This window comes from Opisthocomus hoazin, chromosome 3, assembly GCF_030867145.1.
Source record: "Opisthocomus hoazin isolate bOpiHoa1 chromosome 3, bOpiHoa1.hap1, whole genome shotgun sequence".
NCBI classification, from domain to species: Eukaryota; Metazoa; Chordata; class Aves; order Opisthocomiformes; family Opisthocomidae; genus Opisthocomus; species Opisthocomus hoazin.
The window spans coordinates 67,988,174-68,008,501 of record NC_134416.1 but is presented as its reverse complement, the minus strand read 5'-3'; the positions used below and the strand labels follow the sequence as shown (position 1 = coordinate 68,008,501).

The window sequence follows — 20,328 nt, the reverse complement described above, 5'->3', positions numbered from 1 at the left end:
ATTTAGAGATATATTGCCATCCTAATTCTTACCCTCTCGGCCTGCACGGTTGACTTACACAGTGGAAGAAGCAAGCTGGGACATTGACTGGAACAACTCATTTTCAGCTGACTGCAATAGAAGAGGGATCAGTTTGTGGCTTACTACTTACTGGCTGACGGAATGCAGCTATGAACTGTGTTTTCCTTGGAAACAGACTTGTGAAAAAAAACTTGCAGCTTTCAGCAGCTACCCACAGTGTCTTCCACAGATCCATAGACAACGTTAGTGTACACTTACTAGTGAAACTAATAACTTAGACTCTAGACAGCACTTGGTTGCTTCTGAATACGAGATGATCATTTATGTCTTGTTATAATGCTTAAAGTTATCCAGAAGTGCTCATTGTGGGCAGCGTGCATCCTAACAGGCGCTCCCTCTATCTTCTACCCGTAGCATCTAAGCCTTCCCAGCAGGAAGATTGTTGCCAACTGCAGAAATTTCCAAAACATCTCACACCACACCTGACAACTAAAATAAACTTCCTTCAGATTGCCCCTCCTCCTGAACTAAACTATAAGATTGCCAGGATTTGATAGGAAGAACAAATAATGACTAGCAGTATAATAACTTCATTCTTTTACCATCCTTCCGTTGTTATTTTTCTTTATGATAAGATTCTGAATTCATCACTTGTCTTTGTGAAAACAGTCTTCAAATGTATAAATGGTTGCCTCTCTTCTTTTCTTCATAGCAAAGCAAATCCATACAATGTATGTACAGACAACAAGCCAAGAGGAAAGCTAGCCGTGAATTTTCAGCACTTCATCTACTTCTAGTACCCGAGGAAACTCCGGTGATGGCTTCCTCACATTCCCTGGGTCAGCCATGGGGAGAGAAGAGCACTCAGGCAGCAAGCGACTGTGGAGCCTGCACCTGCACTCACCCTCCGAAACAGCGTAGCACCAGCCGAGAGCCGAACTCCGCAGGAAAATACTGCTTCCAAAGGTCAAGCAAGCCTCCAAAATACCGAAAGGTTAACATAGATCTTGGGTAAAACTAGCTCCTAAGCAATGCTAAAACACTGAGTCCTTTCCATTCCCCTCCTCTCATCACAAGCTTCAGGCTAGTAAATACCTCAAGGAAAAGCTACATTTCCTTCCTTAGGGCTTTTCCAAAGAATGATTCTGTAACTCTCCAAGATCCTCTTTAAGCCAAATGCAGGAAACAATCAATTACGTAAGTTTTCACTCCCATCCAGTTAAACTAGTAACATTAGGTTTAAGTTGAAAAGCTCAAAATTATTTGCCAGAAGTAGCAAAAGATGGTGACAAAGCTTGATGGCAAGACCCAGCACATTACCCTCCGGCCATTACAGGTAGCCTCTCCTCTGTGCATCCATACGTATGACCAACACCTCTAACGGGAAACTTTTCTGTGAGACAGTCACTTACTCCTCCTTTCAGAACGTGGGTAAGTTATTACAAGATGATTGTATACATCGATGCATGTATGACACATCATCTGGGACTTTTGCCACTTGTTTTCGCAAAGTCTGCTGTAACATCAACTGGATCTTTTGTCTTTGCAGGCAGAGGGTAATATTCTCCAAAACAGACATATCAAATAGTTACTATCAGAAATTTCTTTACTTGAAGAAAGAAAAATGTTTCTAAAGAAGGATTAACAGTTCAATTAAATAGAAGAGAGTTGGACTGATGGACGTCATTCACTTCTAATTTTACATTCAAAATGGAAATATCAGGACACTGCAATTTATTATAAAATAAAACAAAATCACAAAACAAACTCCCATTCACTTTAGTATGTTATGTATGCACATTAGTAGCATTTGATATTCCAACATTCACACGGGCTTGTGCAAGATCATTACACAACACGCTCCTTTTTTACTTTTTAAACCCTCTGTTTACTTCAAAGTAACTGTGTAAAAAAATATACCGATTTTAGAAGTACATTATCGTCCAACATTATTTGAAAAAGTGTCTCATACCTATTTAGGCTGCTACTACATAGTAAAGGGCATTTACTTATACCCGTTGCTCTCAAGTTGAAATCGTTACACAGCTTCTCCAATCAATTAAGATTTGAAAATCAACGTGATCGTCACGTGATGTTACTAGCACTGTAACATTGATTTCATTTTTAAAGCGTATGAAAAAATGCCAGAACAACCTTACAGAAACCAAACATGTTATTAATGACCTTCACAAAAAATGTTTTCCAACACAGATTCCAGTTCAGCAAGTGTCTGTGCTCCAAGTAACTTTACAGATATGAATGATCCTCTTTGACTCAATGGGATTACGCATATGCAAAAAGTTATTTCAGACACAACTCACAATTTAAAATCCATCAGGAGGATGAGGTACTTAACTGTCAGTTAAGGCCTTTCTCTGGTATACTTATATAAAAAACAGTTTTAAACAGATGTATCAGATAAAATTCTAGTTAACAAAGTCTTGTATAGTATAAAATGCATATTGTACACTAATCATTGTGTCCTAAAAAAAAAAAATCTCTAAAGGATAGTTACATGATTTCTTCGTATGAAAAATTTTCAAATCCAAAGTTGTGCTTAATAGAGGCAAAATTCAGTCCCATTGATGAATGACTTAATGATTTTATTCTTATTTTCTTGTTCGTATCTTTGTTTGCGTGTGTATGTGTGTATCTTAAACTCAACAGTGAAACATCTCTGTTTGCTCTGTGTTTTGCCACAATTCACACCTAAGTAAAATGAAGATGTAACAGAAATTAGAACTTGGCACTATTAACACTACTGATGCATTCACCTTGTCCTCAACCACATTGTCTCCTAGACACAATAAAGGTGTAGCAAAGATTTATCCTGCCAATAAGATATAGTTATAGGTCCCATGAAGATTACTGACACTGAAGTACCAAATATGTACCGGCCTTGGACTTAGCAGATAACATGCCAGTTTTGAGACACATTCAAGTTGACAATAAATCAGTATCACAGGTTCCAATAACAGGAAAAAAATACCTTAGAGGAATTTTTTGTGTTAAAACATTCCACTTTTGAGTTAGCTATTAAATTGTAATGATCATAATGGACTATGTAGTAGGGTTTTTTGTGGCTGAAATGTGCAGACATTTTACTGCAAGGCTATTTTTTTTAAGCTTCTGCAATTTTCAACCGTACAGTATGTTTCGACTTAAATCAATTTTGTCTTCCAAAACCAAGCAAAACAAGAAAAACTAAAAACAAAAGGTGTTTTAGTAGCAATCTTACTATGAATTATACTTGTTTTCCATATCTGCACATGCAAACACTTCCATAGCCTCCATACCACCTCCCTTTTGTGCATACAAAAAAGCAATGGTTATGGGTTATGGAAAGCTAGAGAGAGCAAGGCGCACTAGTTCAGTACTGTTAACTAAATTGCAAATGTTTTTTTTCCTCTCCCTCTCAGAACTATCTCAATGTTTGTCACCAGAAATTCTTTTTTGATAAGTTGTTAAAAGGGGACCAATTTCTCAGAGAGTATGGGTTATAACTAATTTTTTTTTCAAGCACCCTTTTGAACTTACTTCGATTTTCTGTTTTTGATGATAGTCATGCTGACAACTTTTTTTGGTCCATCAAACTCTGTAGTACAATTACATGAATTTACTTTTAATAAATTACCATCTTTGCATATATCAGTCAAACCATGAAGACTAAACACTTGCAAATAAAATGCATTATTAATTTAATTGTCACAGCCTATTTAGCTAGCTTCTATTAGTGTTTGCTATTATATGCAATGTATCAGAGGGCAGAACAAAATTCAAAACAAAGAATAAACTGATTATATTGTCCTACAGAAATTAAAAAACAGCAAGCTTGCAAAATTATATTCAAGGCATTAATGTTTTAAATAGGTAAGAAAACTATGTAACTTAATTTAGAATACGTTTATACCCAAAGTGATTGTTTAACACACTGAAGGAGAGTTTCTTTGGTTCCTAAAGACATTAAAAGGCATCACACTACCTCATAATAGGAAAGGAAAGGTGGAAAGGAAAGCAACTGTGGTTTGGTATATATTGCACTACATCACGCAGCTTCAGCATCCACCGTCACCGGTGAGGGACTGCTACCAGAAAAATTACATTGCTATTGTAGCTCTGCCACTACCGTTTGATGCTGCTCTACACTAAGCTGAAGTGCCAGCTAAAAAGGTATTGCAGACAAGAAATAGTCAAGAGATGGATGAAGAAATTTCAAGAGAAGAGAGTATGAAGCCACTCAAACGTCCCTCGTTTATGCTCGCCTGGGGGCAAAGCTGGAGCAGCCTGCGCTGGCAGCCGGGGCAGGGAGGTTGCAGGCCTGAGCTGGGCTCTCCGCTCCTCGGGCAGCCCGGGTTGCAGGGGCTGTGAACCTGTCACCACGCCATGGGGCGGCAGAGGAGGCACCCCCCCTTCCTCCTCCTCCTCGCACCACGCTGGCGGGTCAGCCAGAAAGCCTTCGAGGAACTTGGGAAGAAATGGGCAAAATGGAAACAGCCAGAAGGCTTTCAGAAGAAACACGCTAACAAAAGCCAGCAACAACCGATTCAGATTACAGCATCCTGCTTGTTTAGGAATTCATTTCGAGATGATGATCGCCAAAAATATGCCTCTCAGGCTAAGATACTATATTTGGAAATCTGTTGTATGTATCCTTTATTGCGCACATATTCACTAGGGTAACACAAGTTATCTCTATGTTGTATTTGCAATGATTATACAGTAAGTACCCCCTCGTAAAAGAGCATATATTTGCACTGAATGCTTCCAGTTACAAAATAAGCCACCAGAGCAAAACATTTTTCATAATTGTTGTGCTATGACAAAAGATCACCAGCATAAACTTTAATATGATATTTGCTTTGATGAAACTGTAGTTGTTGTTTCAATGTATCATTCGATATTTTAGATGAAACAGTATCTTGCAACTCTTTAAATCACCACCCGTTAGGGAAATTCTGGTTAAGCACTTTGTAGAGGAAATCTCACTAAAAAGATAATCGCCACTTAAACAGGTGCTTCGTCAAACACAAGATGTATAGGGTATGTTAATTTAAAACTCAGGTCACTCGGCAATTTAAGCGTGACGAACTTGTGCGGAAAGGGTTCACTTGCCTACCCTTTCCAGTGCCTTTAACAGGAAACGAACATGACCCAGAAAGAGCTTTGCAGTGTTCTCCTTCCTGCAACTCCTAGCTATCATTTATTTTCCCCTTCTTGCATATCAAAACCAGGAAACATTCTGTTTATGGAGGCCTACACTGGAAGAATGAGTGACAAGGCAGTAACCCTTGAAACAGCGCCCAGCAATGAACCCTGCACGTAGGATACCTCCCATCTCTCCAGACTGGAAGAGAATAGGCAATCTTTTGGCTATCCGAAAACCGTCAAGTTTCAAGTTGTCCCAAAAATTCAATGAACTAATGTCTATGCCACAATGTGCCTCAATAAACCTGAGGCCAAATCTGTTTATCTGCAAACACAGGGCCATTGTAAAACACAGTTACATATTAAACCACAGAAAAAATAAACTGCTCTCAAAAAAAAGTCTGAAAATAAGTAACTGTACAAAGATTGAAAAAATAAATTAATTCATTTCTAAAACAGTCAAAACTCCAGATCTTTGTTCCTGTTTAAGAACACTGAGGAAAATTTCTTTTTGATTCCTCTATGGCCTTGACCTCAGTGATCAACAAAAGTCTTTGAAGGTCATTTTATTAACCTGTGAGCATCAAGACCAGCAAGAAATAATAATTAAAAAAATATTTGTACTTGAGAGACAGTTACAACTATGGAAATTTTGAGAAAATAATACCATTTGTCAAAAAACAGCCTAAAAAAGTGCAAATCCTACATCTTTTACGTAAAATTGCTTTCTACAACAATTTTTCTATTGATACACACAGACATGTCATAAGCACCATGCTGGTAGAGGACTTAAGCCCATTAGATCCCCCTATAGATGGAGTTGAGCTAAAAGTCTAGGTGACTTCATTTTGGGCAAGCTAAATATTCCAGATAAGGTCTTCGCATATTGTATAAGGTAAAATAAGAAAGAATTTTAAAGTAGTTTACCTTTCCTTGGGTGTTCCAACTCCGTGCTTGCCCAATAAATGAGTATTCAAATGCTTCTTCATCACAAATGCCACCCTAGTAAACAAACAGAAAACCCAGGGAGATTATTTTTTTTTTTTATTTTAATACTTTTTAAAAATACAGTATTTTTCTGTTTCAAGCATGCACCTCAGTATATTTTATTTAAGACGGACTTTTAAAAAACCCTGCTAGACTAGGATTTAAAAAAAACCCTGCTAGACTAGGATTTAAATCTAGGAGTCCATTCCGTAACAACAGGTTTTCTTCAGATTGCAGTCATGTGGCTATTTTTCTTACAAGTAAGTAATTACAACCATACATCACTGGTCAAAGGATGGAAAAACTGTTTGTGCTTCCCTTTGCAAATTAGAATATCGTATACAATATACTGATAACATAGGCTATTTTGCCTACATAACATTTTCTCATGTTATAAGCTAATACAGTTTTACTCACGCTTCTAAACTTATTTAGGCTTAATGGGGCCATCCTACAACCCTTCTTCATACAAGTAGTGCCACTGTTTTTAATGAGTAACACAAAAATACAACAGGATGAGACGCTTTAATCACTGCCTATGTCTGGTCAAACCTCGCTGTATTAATTATTTAGAGATATATACATGGAAACAAATTAATAGCTTTAATTATTTTATAGCTTTGTGAAAAAAAGATGGAAAAGGTGAAGTACATATTCATAAATACATATTGGGCAGGAATATTGTTCAAACTAGCAGGGCGTTGTTCAAGGCATCAACAACAGCAAGAAAATATATACTACCTAGCATCATGTTTCTACCAAACAAAACACAAATAATTTACTTCAATTTTGGTGACATATGTAATGAAACAGATAGGAGCCTATCAAGTACCATTCTTCTGCTGATAAGCCCATAACATCAGTTTAATTATGTCATGTGACTGCTTCAAACAATTTAGATATCAGACTGAAGCTTCAACTAAAATGGTTCTCTCGATAAACAAAAATTTTACTGCTGTAACTTTCAGCGTGAAAAGGGCTTGCAAACATTTTCGTTAATTATGTATTACAGCTGTCCTTCATAAAGTTAATTACTAATAGCTGAAAGGCAATAGGCTTTATTTGCATATGTACATGAAAGGCATGACATATGCAAAAATATGATTTTAATTAGCATTCCATGATATGAAGGGCTACAAATCAAACTGGCATGTTATAAGATTTTTAACATTAAACGCTGAATTCATCTGGACGTGTTTGCAGTAATGGACAATGGAAAGACTGTAAAACACTAGCACTATGGGGTATCAGAGCCACAAAAGCCAAGAGACAGTACTTTTCCTTTACAAATATGTTAATGTAGCTTCTCCATGCCTTATCTACTTTGGGCACTTTCACATTATTACGGAGGATCTCTCTTGTGCATTCTTTACAGTGTAAGAATATAATTCTGTCTTATTTAAATGATAGCAATTTCCTTTTTTTTTAACAAAAACACATGAAAAATACCTTAAATACTTCCCCTACACAATTTATAAGTATGGCACCATAATCATTACAACTGTGAATAATCCATCACACTGTCACCATCATTACTATGCAAGCATCATCAGAATTACTGTACATAGGGAAAATAACTGCAAGAAAGTAAAATAATGTGTTCTAATAACAGCACAAGGCATCCGAAACATACTGCTCCTGCTTTTCGGCACAAATACTAACCATTTCCACATAGCCATTAAAGGCACCAAACAGATTTTAATTTAGTAACACTTGTATTTCCTTTTACAAACCTCCATTCTTGAAAAGAAAAATAAACCCAAAGAGATTACTGTGAAAGGGCAACGCGCAATCGAAGTTGTAAAGGCATACTTTGCTATTTACATGGAATATAGAGACCCCAACCAGCTACACAGTATTTCTAGGACATTTTTTTTTTAATTCTGAGCCTGCGTACTTGAAGCTTCCAAACAGAAGCCGAACATTTCTCATACTGCACAACTGCAGGGGGTACAAACAGACGTACCTTTCTGCAAAATCAAAGACAAAAGCCTTGTGAATAATGTGAAGCAATTAATCTCACATTAGCTGCCTACTCTCTGTTTTATCTAGGCTCTAATAAGTAACCATTTTGTTGCTATTACACAGCACAAATAAAATGAAGACTGATTCAGTAAGTGTCTCAGTGCCTACTAACATTTTAAGCTTTTAATGTAAGGCTTAGAATCATAGAATCATAGGTTGGAAAAGACCTCTAAGATCATCGATTCCAACCATCCACCCAACACCACCATTCCTACTAAACCATATCCCAAAGCGCCACATGTACATGTTTTTTAAACACCTCCAGGGATGGGGACTCAACCATCCCTGGAGTTTTGAAGACTTAAGATTTGAGGAGCGCAGAATGCCTCCGTGCAAACTTGGCGTGCTCAGCATAGTTCAGGAATAGCTCCCCACTTTACAGAATCAGGGCTTAAAAATAAAGGCAAAGTTGCTATTTTTATAAGAAATTGATAATGAGATAAAAAAATATTACCAACAGAGACAGCCCTTATTGAAACAAAAGATTTTTCTCCTTAGAAATAAGGCAAAGTCTAAACACCATTGTTTGGATGCTAAGATTGAGGACAACCTAAAAAAAAGAAAAGAGAAAGGCATAGGAACTATCTGTTTACATTTACTAAATATTGCAGGTGATTTTAAGAGAGGTGGTACCAGCATTTGCTGGCTTTACAATACAAACACAAAAAGCATTTTCAGTTCATTCAGTAACTCTGGGTTTCTAAGCAATTGCTGGTTCAGTAGTCAAAAAAATATTGGTTTTATCTATGCTACTTACCTCTGCTGAGATAAATCAGTTATTCCTAAGACACTGACAGAACTACATAGACAGACACGACTTAGCCTTGGTCTTTTCAAATGAATCTTCAGGGAAGTCTGGCTTGCACCAGTGAGGACTCAAGGACTGAATGCTTTCAAGACATGTTGCTTTAAAAGGAATCTTTCCATCAGCTACAGTAAGCACCACTTCTGACTTTGCTGAATTTCTCATTTTTTAATTCTAGCGGAAAGAGAAATGTTGAAATGCTAGAAATTAACTGGTTTCAGAAACACATCAAAAGGGAGCAGGAAAATCCTATAATTGCCATACTCTACTGTTCCCAACACATGCAAACCAGGCCAGACTGCAAACCTAGAACCAGTTTTACAAACTCTGCTCTGGACATAGTCATCCCCAGCCCACATGAAGACAGTGAGTCACAGCCCAGCTGCTCTCCTGAGGGTCAGGTTTCGAAAGGCAGAAATGTCTAGCCTGTAAGTCCAAGTCATGGTCACTGGGAGGCATTCTGTTGGTTTAACTTATTTAATGATTTTAAACTACTACGGCTCCAAGTAAGAAACATGCTCTGTCTCATACATTCTGTGTTCAAACTTCAGGATAAATTAAAGAGAAGTTGAAAAATTACAGAGACCTCTGGAATAGCATCCGCACTCCCTATGGACATTTTTTTTTTGCACACAAACTATAAATAACTTTCAATCAGAAATATATGAGCACCTTTCCCAAAATAAGTTTGCAGAATATCCTGTTTCCAGTTTAGAAGAGTTGTGGCTTTGTAGGAACGTGTCCACTCATGTTCTATGGCAGTCTCCAAACAGTACTTGGACAGACTCCGAGAATGTCTGTAATGGATTTAGGAGCCTCTACAGACTTGTCTTCAGTTATAAAAGCACATTTTAATGTGCAAAGAAACAAAGGGACTTCTAATCCTCAGAATAAAGAAACATATTGGACAATCTTTACTTCTGCTTTTTATTCTAGTATAATAAAAGTTCTTCAGCACATACAATGTTTATCACCACAGTTACTCAAGGAATATGAATAATCTGTCATTTATTGTCTGTTCACTCATTTTCTCTGCAAGGAGAGAATTGTGCTCTGTGAAGTCTCTTGTTTGGTGAGGGCAAAAGACTCTAGGTTTTATTATGTTTTGAATCTATAATAGCTTTTTTCTTTTTAATATCTCTGTGTTCATGAAAAGCCAAGTTAAACACACACACTCCAAACCAAAAGCAGCATTCTGAACCATAAAGTCATGAAATCTCTTATTTCCTGAGTGTTTAGCAAGTCCTCAGCCTTGGCCTAGTTCCAAGGAAGGAGCTACATCTCACCTCTACCAGAAAGTCACTTGAAGCCACGTCAACAGACCAGTCAACTTGTAACTGCACATAACTGCCGAGGAGAACCAGCAGGAGAATTTATTTTTGTGGGACTCTTCAAACAAGGTATCCAGCAGTTGAAGAGCAATTTTAAATCGCTTCTCAGTGGATACATTGCTCTCTGCAACTGCTCTTGGAGAATTTATCTTACAGACAACAATGTTCAATGACGGCAGAAAAGTCCAGGAGAATAACAATGACTATCTACCCTTTATTCATATTCTCAATATCCTTTACATCTCCTTTAAACTGTCCAGAGCCTCTTCATCTGTGAATTTAACCCTGAGAACACAGGTAAGCTGGTAAGCTATGCATGACATGTGCAGGCCTCAAGTACACAGGATGTTTTAAAAACCTCCTTGAAAGCCTTTTTCTTTTTTAAAGACACAAACATAACCAAAAAAAAGAATAGAATGCTATTATTTTTAAATTATTGGTATTTAGTACCTGGTTTTATCATAGGTTTCAGACACAGGAAAGATAGAAAGGTTTACTATTTCACATAAATCACCTGGGAGATTTGACAGCTTCAAGGAATAATAAGAAAAAGGATCTCTTAAACTTTTATACACCATTACAGAATATGAGGAAATAATATATTATCCTGTCTGCATCAGTTCTTGTTATAGAATCATAGAATGGCTTGGAAGGGACCTTAAAGATCATCCAGTTCCAAACCCCCCCCACCGTGGGCACAGGGACACCTTCCACTGGACCGGGTTGCTCAAAGCCCCGTCCAACCTGGCCTTGAACACTGCCACGGAGGGGGCAGCCACAGCTTCTCTGGGAAACCTGTGCCAGTGCCTCACCACCCTCACAGTAAAGAATTTCTTCCGTATATCCAATCTAAATCTACCCTCTGTCAGTTTAAAGCAATTGTCCCTTGTCTTGTCACTACATGCCCTTGTAAAAAGTCCTTCTCCAGCTTTCTTACAGGCCCTCTTCAGGTACTGGAAGGCCACAATCAGGTCTCCCCAGAGCCTTCTCTTCTCCAGGCTGAACAGCCCCAGCTCTCTCAGCCTTTCCTCATAGGAGAGTTGTTCCATCCCCATGATCATTTTTGTGGCCCTCCTCTGGACGCGCTCCAACAGCTCCATCTTTCCTGTGCTGAGGGCTCCAGAGCTGGACACAGGACTCCAGCTGGGATCTCATCCAAGCAGAGTAGAGGGGCAGAATCACCTCCCTCGACCTGCTGGCCATGATGCTTTTGATGCAGCCCAGGACACGCTTGGCCTTCTGGGTTGTAAGCACACATTGTTGGCTCACAGCCAGCTTTTCATCCACCAGTACCCCTAAGTCCTCCTCAGGGTTGCTCTCAAACCGCGCTCTGCCCAGCCTGTATTTGTGCTTGGGATTGCCCTGATCCATGTGTAGGACCTTGCACTTGGTCTTGTTGAATCTCATGAGATTCACATGGGCCCACCTCTCAAGCCTGTCAAGGTCCCTCTGGATGGCATCCCTTCCCTCCAACATGTTGACCCCACCACAGTACTTGATGTTGTTGGCAAACTTGGTGAGGGTGCACTCAGTCCCACTCTCCAAATCACCGACAAAGATGTTAGACTGTGCCAGTCCCAATTCCCCTGAGTAACACCACTCATCACCAGTCTCCACTTGGACATCAAGCCATTGACCACAACTCTGAGTGCAACCATCCAGCCAGTTCCTTATCTGCCGAGTGGTCCATCTGTCAAATCCACGTCTCTCCAATTTCTAGACAAGCATGTCATGGGACAGTATCAAATGCTTTGCACAAGTCCAGGTAGATGACGTCAGTTGCTCTTCCCTTATCCACCAACACTGTCACCCCATTGTAGAAGGCCACTAAAGCTGTCAGGCATAATTTGCCCTTAGTGAAGCCATGTTGGCTGCCACCAATCACCTCCTTATCTTCTGTGCCTTAGCATAGCTTCCAGGAGGATTTGCTCCATGATCTTGCTGGAAACAGAGGTGAGACTGACTGGTCTGTAGTTCCCCAGGTCTTCCTTCTTTGCCCTTTTTAGAAAAGCCGGTTATATTTCCCCCTTTTGCAGTCAGTGGGAACTTCACTGGACTGCCACAATTTCTCAAATATGATTGACAGCAGCTTAGCAACTTCATTCGCCAGTTCCCTCAGGACCTATGGATGCATCTCATCAGGTTTTCCATGATCTGTACTTGAATTTCTATCTCTGTATTTTCACCTGAGGCAAGAAACCAGAAAAATCAAGGAAAGCTGCACAGATCATGCGAAGAAGGACGACAGTTTGGTCAAGTAAATAACAACATGGGCTGAATGGTTCTTATTACATAAATGAAGAGCTCTTATTCTTTACCATCTCTTGAAATAATGTTGCAAACCATAATTACATTTGAATGAGTGGTTCAGATAGACTTATGCCAACAGGGGTATCAATTAGTAAAAGAAATAAATAGCCCTGTTTCTCAAGGAATATCATGACACACGTATTTTGGAATGCTCAATAAAATTTGTATATGTAATTACACGTTTTTGCATGTACATTGGATTTTTACACATAAGAGCAGTTCTTCATATACTCAAATCAGCACTTAGTCAAACAGTGCATAAACAGTCTGTATGAACTTAAACTTTAATTTTTTCAAGTCTCAAACATATATAAAAAGTTGCTACCCAAATCTCGTCTCTGTCAGCATTTTGTATTCAGCAGGTCAGCTTCAGGAACAAGAGCTTAGAGGAAAACACAGAACTGCCCAGAAAGCAATGGTTTTCTATGAACAAGTAATCTTTTTTTCCATGCATGAAAAAGTCTAGATTCCTGGGAATTTCTTCAAGTCCATCATTCGTGGATGTTTGCTGATTCTGAAGGGTCCAGACTGGGGCGCTGATAACTCTCTTGCATGACTGCGCGCAAGGGACTCAATTTAAAAGAAAGTATCTGGCAGGGCAGAGTCTGGTGTGGAAGATATCCAGTAGTCTGAAAGGCTTCATGCCCTTTGTGACAAGATGTCAGCTTCAAGTAAATATCTGGCAGGGCAAAGTCTAATGTGGAAAACATCCAAACATCTGAAAAACTTCATGCACCCTGTGACAGGACGTCAAGTCCTAGAACCCCACGCAGGAAAGCTGGGGTTTTCTGCTGACTCATTTAGCAGTCTAATGAAGCAGGTCTTATTACTTCCAGCTAACAGTTATGGTTATCCTTAAGTTAAAAAAAAAAAAAATCAATAACATTTCAGAAGGATAACAAGTCATGCATAATCACCCAGTCTGTGATGTTGAGAGCACTGCGACCCACTGCCTTATACTCCTTGCTGACCCCGTGTGTTAAAGAAGGATACGGCTGTTTTATGCTCCACCCTCACTAACACTTGTAATTACACTGGAAAGTAAAACACATACATTTGGCATATGTGGCTCCTTCCTCCTCATCTTCAAGTGTGAGCAACTTGGCAGACTGGAAAATAGAAACTTTTTCTCTTGAAAAGAGAAACCAAAAGACGTAAACGAGGACAACTTTGCCATCACTAACAAGACAAAGACCAGAGCACCATGCCAAGAATATCCTGGTAATTCATGGAACCTAAAGACTAACATAAGCTTTAGATTTCTAAGAATTATTAGCCTTTCTGTCTTAAGCTTGAAGGTAGTTTCTCTTTGGTGCTTTTTGTTATGTTTTCCTTTTTTGTATTTTTCATGCAACAATACGGTATGTTTCTTAAACATTTTTTAACTTTTCAGCTCTTCCATGGAGATGTGTTGTTGATGAAGTTCAAAACCCAACATTTTCAAAAACAAATTTCATGTCAATGTGAAATCATCAGCACAACAGACTACAACCTTCTCTGCTAAAAATACTCATCTCATTTTTACTGTTACTTGGAATGACCTAGCAATGAAGCCCAGGTGCCCAACAAAAAAAGATTAAAGGAGAAGACAACAACTTGTATGAGTGGAACACCTGTACATAGCTTGCACCCAAGGTAGACTTGAGTATCACAGCAGCTACTGTTCCTGACTTGCTTTGAACAGGATGACAGACAACAGGATTGTCAAAGTGCTGTTCAATGACCTGCATCAATCTCAAGAATAATTTACTGCTATATCAGACAGATCATTATGGATGAGTTGTATGCTATCAATAAATCGACTGTGTTGTTCCTGCATATTCCTGCGTTTATCACCCAGAAGAGAGAGAAATCCCTCAACATACTCTTGTTGCTTTCTGCCACCAATCTGCATCCCTCAAGATGTGAAAGAATTATTAGCCACATGGCCATAAAGTAGTAGCGATGAGCATAATTACCTCCTTTTATGTATTCTGGCAGAAGAGACTTGGGTACAAAGGAAGAGAAAACTAAATAAAACAGAAAACACCCTCTACCGTTCCACTCAGGCTGGCTTGGAGACAGTTGCCAAGTCCTCTCACCATCCCTCTTTTAAGAGATGTATGTCATAATGTAAACCATCCAGGACAGAAATTTAGTCTGTTATTGCAAAGACTGGGGCAAAAGAGGAATACACACCAGTATTTACGTTATTTCCTCCCCCACGAGGGAGCACATATATTTGTTATTGTGTGCCTCACCTAAAGATGCTTATTTTCTAACCGAAATCAGAAAGTTTCCTGTAAGTTAGCTATAGTTCCATTCTGAATGTCACTGGTTTGGGGATTTTGTGGTTTTTTGGTTTTTGTTTTGTTTTTGTTTTGTTTTTGTTGGTGGTGGTTTTGGGTTTTTTTTTAATACTAAAAGTACCCTTCAATAGCAGATGCAAGAATAAGCCAAGTCCAGACAGTGATAACTGTTAATAACAAAGGTGAGAGGAAGCGTAAGAGAGCAACTGGTAACTTTCAGATTTGGAGATACAGCAAAAAGCTGCTCACCCGGCACACAACGAACATGGTACAGTTTACACGCACTGACAACAGTTTCCAGAGACCACACACTTTGCCTGCTTAAAGGAGGGAGAAAGCCATTGCACTCTTTTGTGCGTAACTCTGCTGAAAATGGGATTTAGTTACTTCACAAGAATCTTACTGTGTGGTTCAAAGCGAATAGGCTGGATGGCACAACTAAGACACTAGCGTACGGACAAATATTTCAGTAAATGACACAGCATTCTACTATACATAAGGAATACAGTTTGGACCATCTAAAACACCATCAATACACTTCCAGATGTGCAAGCATAAGAAGTGACAGAACAGGACCCAAAGCATTACCCATTTCATAATATCATAATAAAACACCACCAGAAGGTTGTGTCCACTGTTTCAAGCCATAACAGCACGCAAACCAAGGGAAATACTAGTCAGTTGAAAGTAGAGGATTTCTCTGAAAACAAGAAGTAGATCTTTCCTTCTGGTACCCTATGACATCTTAAGTGAACAATTCAGAGGTTCAAGTGGTGGCGTCCCCTCACCACCCTCACCCTCCAAACATCAGGAACTAGGAAGGTTCTAAAGTTCACGCCAAAATATCATTTATGAGTAGACTAAAAATTAACAACCAGTGAAACAGGTTAGACCAAAAAAGCAAACAAAATGCAATTGACTATAGGAAATGCATACCTTTTAATTCTCCCCAAAACCTATGCTTAGAAATGAAACTGAAATTGTTCATGCATCATTACTAAAAATAACAATGTACTTTAACAATATGGTACTGGGTATTGTCTCAAACAAAATAAAATGTAATAAAATCTTTTATATTTGATTTAAACCTGATTTTTCCTACTGAATGTGAATTGATCTACTGTCCATCTAAATATCCTCAGTTGTGTCATGGATAAAAAAAAAGGCTAGCAGAAACATGAAACAAACAGGAGATTATTTATTATACAGTATAGTTCTAAACTGATAACCATAAGTAAACAAATGGTGCTCTACTTATTTTGTTTGTTTAATGAGAAGACTAAAAATAGCTGAACAGTGGCAAAAACTTTAAAGTCAGAAGGTGTTCACTCTGTCAGGAAATCAGCTTACAAATATATGAGAAAATTAGTATCGCTACAAGAAATGTTTGTTTCAATATTCAGAGGAGTTAATGAATGTTAAGTGATAATGGTAGACAGCAGCACTATGTAATTACATTTCTAAACACACCTTACCAAATCACTTCTAAGCTAAAAGAATCACATGTTCTATTAATTTTCATTGGTTATCAAACATCTGTAACTGCCACCTCTAACAGGTGTTTGGTAATCTAACAGCTGCACAGAGTACTAAAAAAAAAAAAAAAAAAAGAAAAAGAGACAGAATCACAATGTGCTTTCTGTAGCACCGCTATCAACCTCAGTCTACCACAACGCAGAACTTCTTTACCTAAATTCTGAAACGCAACCTTAGGCTCAGTGTTGGGAGTGCCTTGCATCTAAGGGAGACTACCACCAACATCCAGAAACATGCCACCACCAGAGAAAATACTTGTTATGCTAAATGAGGTTGCAGGAATGCATTAAACATAAATGAAAGTTTACACCTATAAGCACCGTGATCCCAAAGAGCACCAACCAACCTTGCCACCGAGTAATTGCTGATGTCCTCTCTTTACACAACATGTACAGCCAACATTCTCATAACTCTGGTCCCTCCCTTCTCCATTCCCTCACTTTCTTCAGACATTGGTCTGTCTCCCTACCTGTGATCCAGTCCATCTCCTAGCATGCTCAGGACTTCAGATATAGAATTTGATGTAGTAGGCATAAATTCCACATATCTTCATCTTGCACTTTGAAAGAGACAGCAGGACAAACAGACTAATGTTTGAAGTGGGAAGTTCTCCAAAGTAGATTCAACCTTTCTGGAAAGTCAGGTGAACCACGTCTCTAAGTGCCCTGAGAGGAGTTTTGAAATATCTTTCTGCAGACAATTTGTACAGAGCTTCCCAGTGATTCTAAGGAGCGAAGTCTATGTATGGTGAAAGTGCAAGAAACAGCCTATAAAACTCCCTCAAAATAAGGACATTTCAACGAGTTTTTACTGAAAATAAAAATGCATAAAGCCAAACAAATATACATACCTTTAATCTTTTGTTCTTCCTGAACAAAATGTCACTTTTGACGTTGTAGCTTCTTCCTGACTGCTCAGAAATTGCACTGCTGACTGGGTTACCAGGGGTATGCAGAGATTTTACAGGAAGAGCTATCGTGAGAATGAAATCCTCGTCATCGAAAGAATATAGTCTTGCCTGTCTTTAAAGGAAATCAAAACAAATCTAAAGATAGTTGATTGTGGGCTAGAAAACATATAGGGCCTGCAGTAGCAATGCCACCATATATAAACTCAGTCAATTCAGCAGCTACAGCGCCTGTGGTCTTTTGCAAAGTTGCGAGGTATGAAGAAAGGAATGAGATGAATAAATTGGTCACTATCTGATGACTGAACTGCTCAGAAGTCATACGCAGTCAGAAGGCATACACAATTTCTATTGACAATTTACCCACAATTTGAAAACGCTGCTGGTGATAGATGGTGGCTGGAGCTAAGACTCTGCAGTCTGCCTGATCTGTGAGAATAGTGAGAATCTTGCCCTAGGTCTCTGCTTGACATAGAAAAGCAAGTGCTGGTTGATTTGTTTATTCCTGAGACGTAAATTCAGCTGTAAAACATATCCTTTTTGTCTTCTATCCAGGCATTCCACAAGACTGTTTGACTTAAGGTAGAAAGCAAAATACTTCAGAATATCTGCTTGCCAAAGTAGCTGTAACTGCGTAAAAATAGTAAGACTATGACAGCAGGACCTAATCTGTCACCATCAGATGTACCATCCACATGGACGAACCTTTAACAACCGCCTGGTCAAATTAGAACAGACTGGTTCCAACCAAGGAAAAAACAATGTAATCCTTTGAATCAGACTGCTTTCAATTTACAAAAATGCACGTGGTACTTCTATTCAGATACATATGTTTGGAGCACATGATAAAACAAAAAAAAAAGAGGACACCCACTTTGGTTCTGGTTTTTCTTGTCCCAGAGCTCTGAAGCCTGGCCATTGCTACCTCAGAGACTAAGAAACAACAAACACCATGGCATCAGACCAGCCATACTGTATGCCCAACTAGCATACTGGCTGGCATGTTTCATTAATGTTGGATTTTTCATTGTTAAAAGACTTCTTCATTAGTAGTCGACCATAAATAAAAGTTTGGAGTTTTCAGTATTAACTGGCATCTCAGTCTCTCCAGATATTCCCATCGCAGCCATATCCAACTCTCTGCAGAAGCTGAGAGTTGCAACTTCCTCCTCTTGCCACTGAAGGGGGAGGAGATCGGCTGAAGAAAGTAACAGGGACTGTTTGAGAAAACCATGATATGCAGAACCAGAAAGACTCTTACGCACTCTTCAAGTACTACAGACCCACAAAACTCTCTCAAATCATGGCACTGAATATAGAATGTGCAGATGATATTAAGAGCAGCATTGAAGTCTACCCAAATGAGAACCCACTTGGTGCTACCCTACTCATTCCATGAGCAAACAGTAACACCTCTCAGCACTTCAAGCACAGACTTAGCAGGAGAATTACTAGGCAGTAAAGCTGCCAAGTGCAAAGTCTGGTGTTTCTTAGGTTTGCCTTTGATGTCCAGCAGGACTCACTTGAGACACAGAAGTCCAAAGCCTGGACTGCAGTGATTAATAGAGTAATCACCTGAGGTACAACTGTTATTGAAGTAATAAAGACAAAAAAATCCCACTGAAATTAGAAGGATGTTTTGCACAAAAAAAAAAAAAAAGCCATTCTTGCAGCCCAATACGGATGTTGCATGCACTAGGTATGAAGACTGTTATCAGTCTGGGAAAACCAAAGGAATAAGGACCGGACAAATCAGTGCAGTTATCAAGAGCATATCTGTGACACAGCAGAAAATGTTCTCTGGCAAAGAATATTCTAGTCCCAGCCAGCAGCTGACATTAACTCTCACCATTTCTGGCCACAAATCAGGCGTGAGAGTGATGGAAACTATACAGGTGCCCAACAGAGTTCAGGAAAAAACATCTTTGATCTCAAGGGCCTAGATATACTTACATACACATATTGAGTGCACATATGAATAAAAAGTGAAGGAGAAATCTGTTTTGTTGCAAAGAAAAGCTTATAGCATGTTATCTAAACAAGAAAGGAGACTTGATAAAGTACCTGAAAAGATGCAATAAAAGAAATTCAGCTTTTTCTGAGTGTGCCAACCAACTTTCTGAGGTACGTTACTAACTGGATAAATTACAGGACTTCTGTTTTTGTATACAAAGTGACAACTTGGTCCTACAAAGAGACATAAATCATGCCTCAAAAAGTATTTTCAGTCTCAATGTCTTTCTGAAGTGAAGCTTCAGTTATAGGGCTTTTCCTTTTTCTGATGCTTGCTGTCATTGTAACCACACCCCCATGAAGCCTTATCTGAAGTGCTAGCATGAAATGGCAGGAATCCCACAGGTCCGCTTTCGGTAAGAGGGACACCTGACAGCAAAGGCGACACAGGTACCAACACAAGCAGTACTCCTCCATTTTATTCAGCATTGCATCACATTTTGATTTTCATGAATGTATTCCTGTTGGAGCACTGAAATTAAATAAATACGTTCACAACTGAGACATGTGAAGGCAAAAACACTTACGTGTCCAAACGACCACCTGAAAACACCATATTTCCCGGAGGTCGCTCGTAGCCATGGGACAGAGCACACAACCACTGACACACAACTCTCTGCTTAGCTTTGTAACGCGATGCCAGCAAACGGCTCCCGCTTTGGAGCGAGCGCAGCTCCCCACTGTCCAACCCGCAAGACCCATGGGCCGCAGGGCCCACTGCACTTTACCCGTCAGAGCCCTGAGTTGCCCTGGGATGGTTTTCAGCCAAGAAAGGTCTCAAAATTTAGGCAGTTTAAATTATTCTCTGCAAAGATTAAGTACATACAAAATGCTTTCAGATTTGTTATAAACAGAAACAAGCACGCACAAAAAAAAAAAAAAAAAAAAAAAATCAGAGGGCAGTTACGTTTCTTTACAATTTCTCAGATTAGCAGAACCCCCAAAATGACAATTTATGAT

The 20,328-nt window shown here is 39.0% G+C and overlaps 1 protein-coding gene across 3 annotated transcripts in view; it reads right to left on the bottom strand.

The window, feature by feature from the left end:
* Positions 1-20,328, bottom strand: part of ZNF407 (zinc finger protein 407) — a 345,517-nt gene that overhangs the window by 204,429 nt on the left and 120,760 nt on the right. For all 3 annotated transcript variants that reach the window (XM_075416574.1, XM_075416575.1, XM_075416573.1), the window contains exon 4: positions 6,094-6,168. In XM_075416574.1, the coding sequence (XP_075272689.1) occupies positions 6,094-6,168 (75 nt within the window). The remainder of the gene's footprint in view (positions 1-6,093; positions 6,169-20,328) is intronic.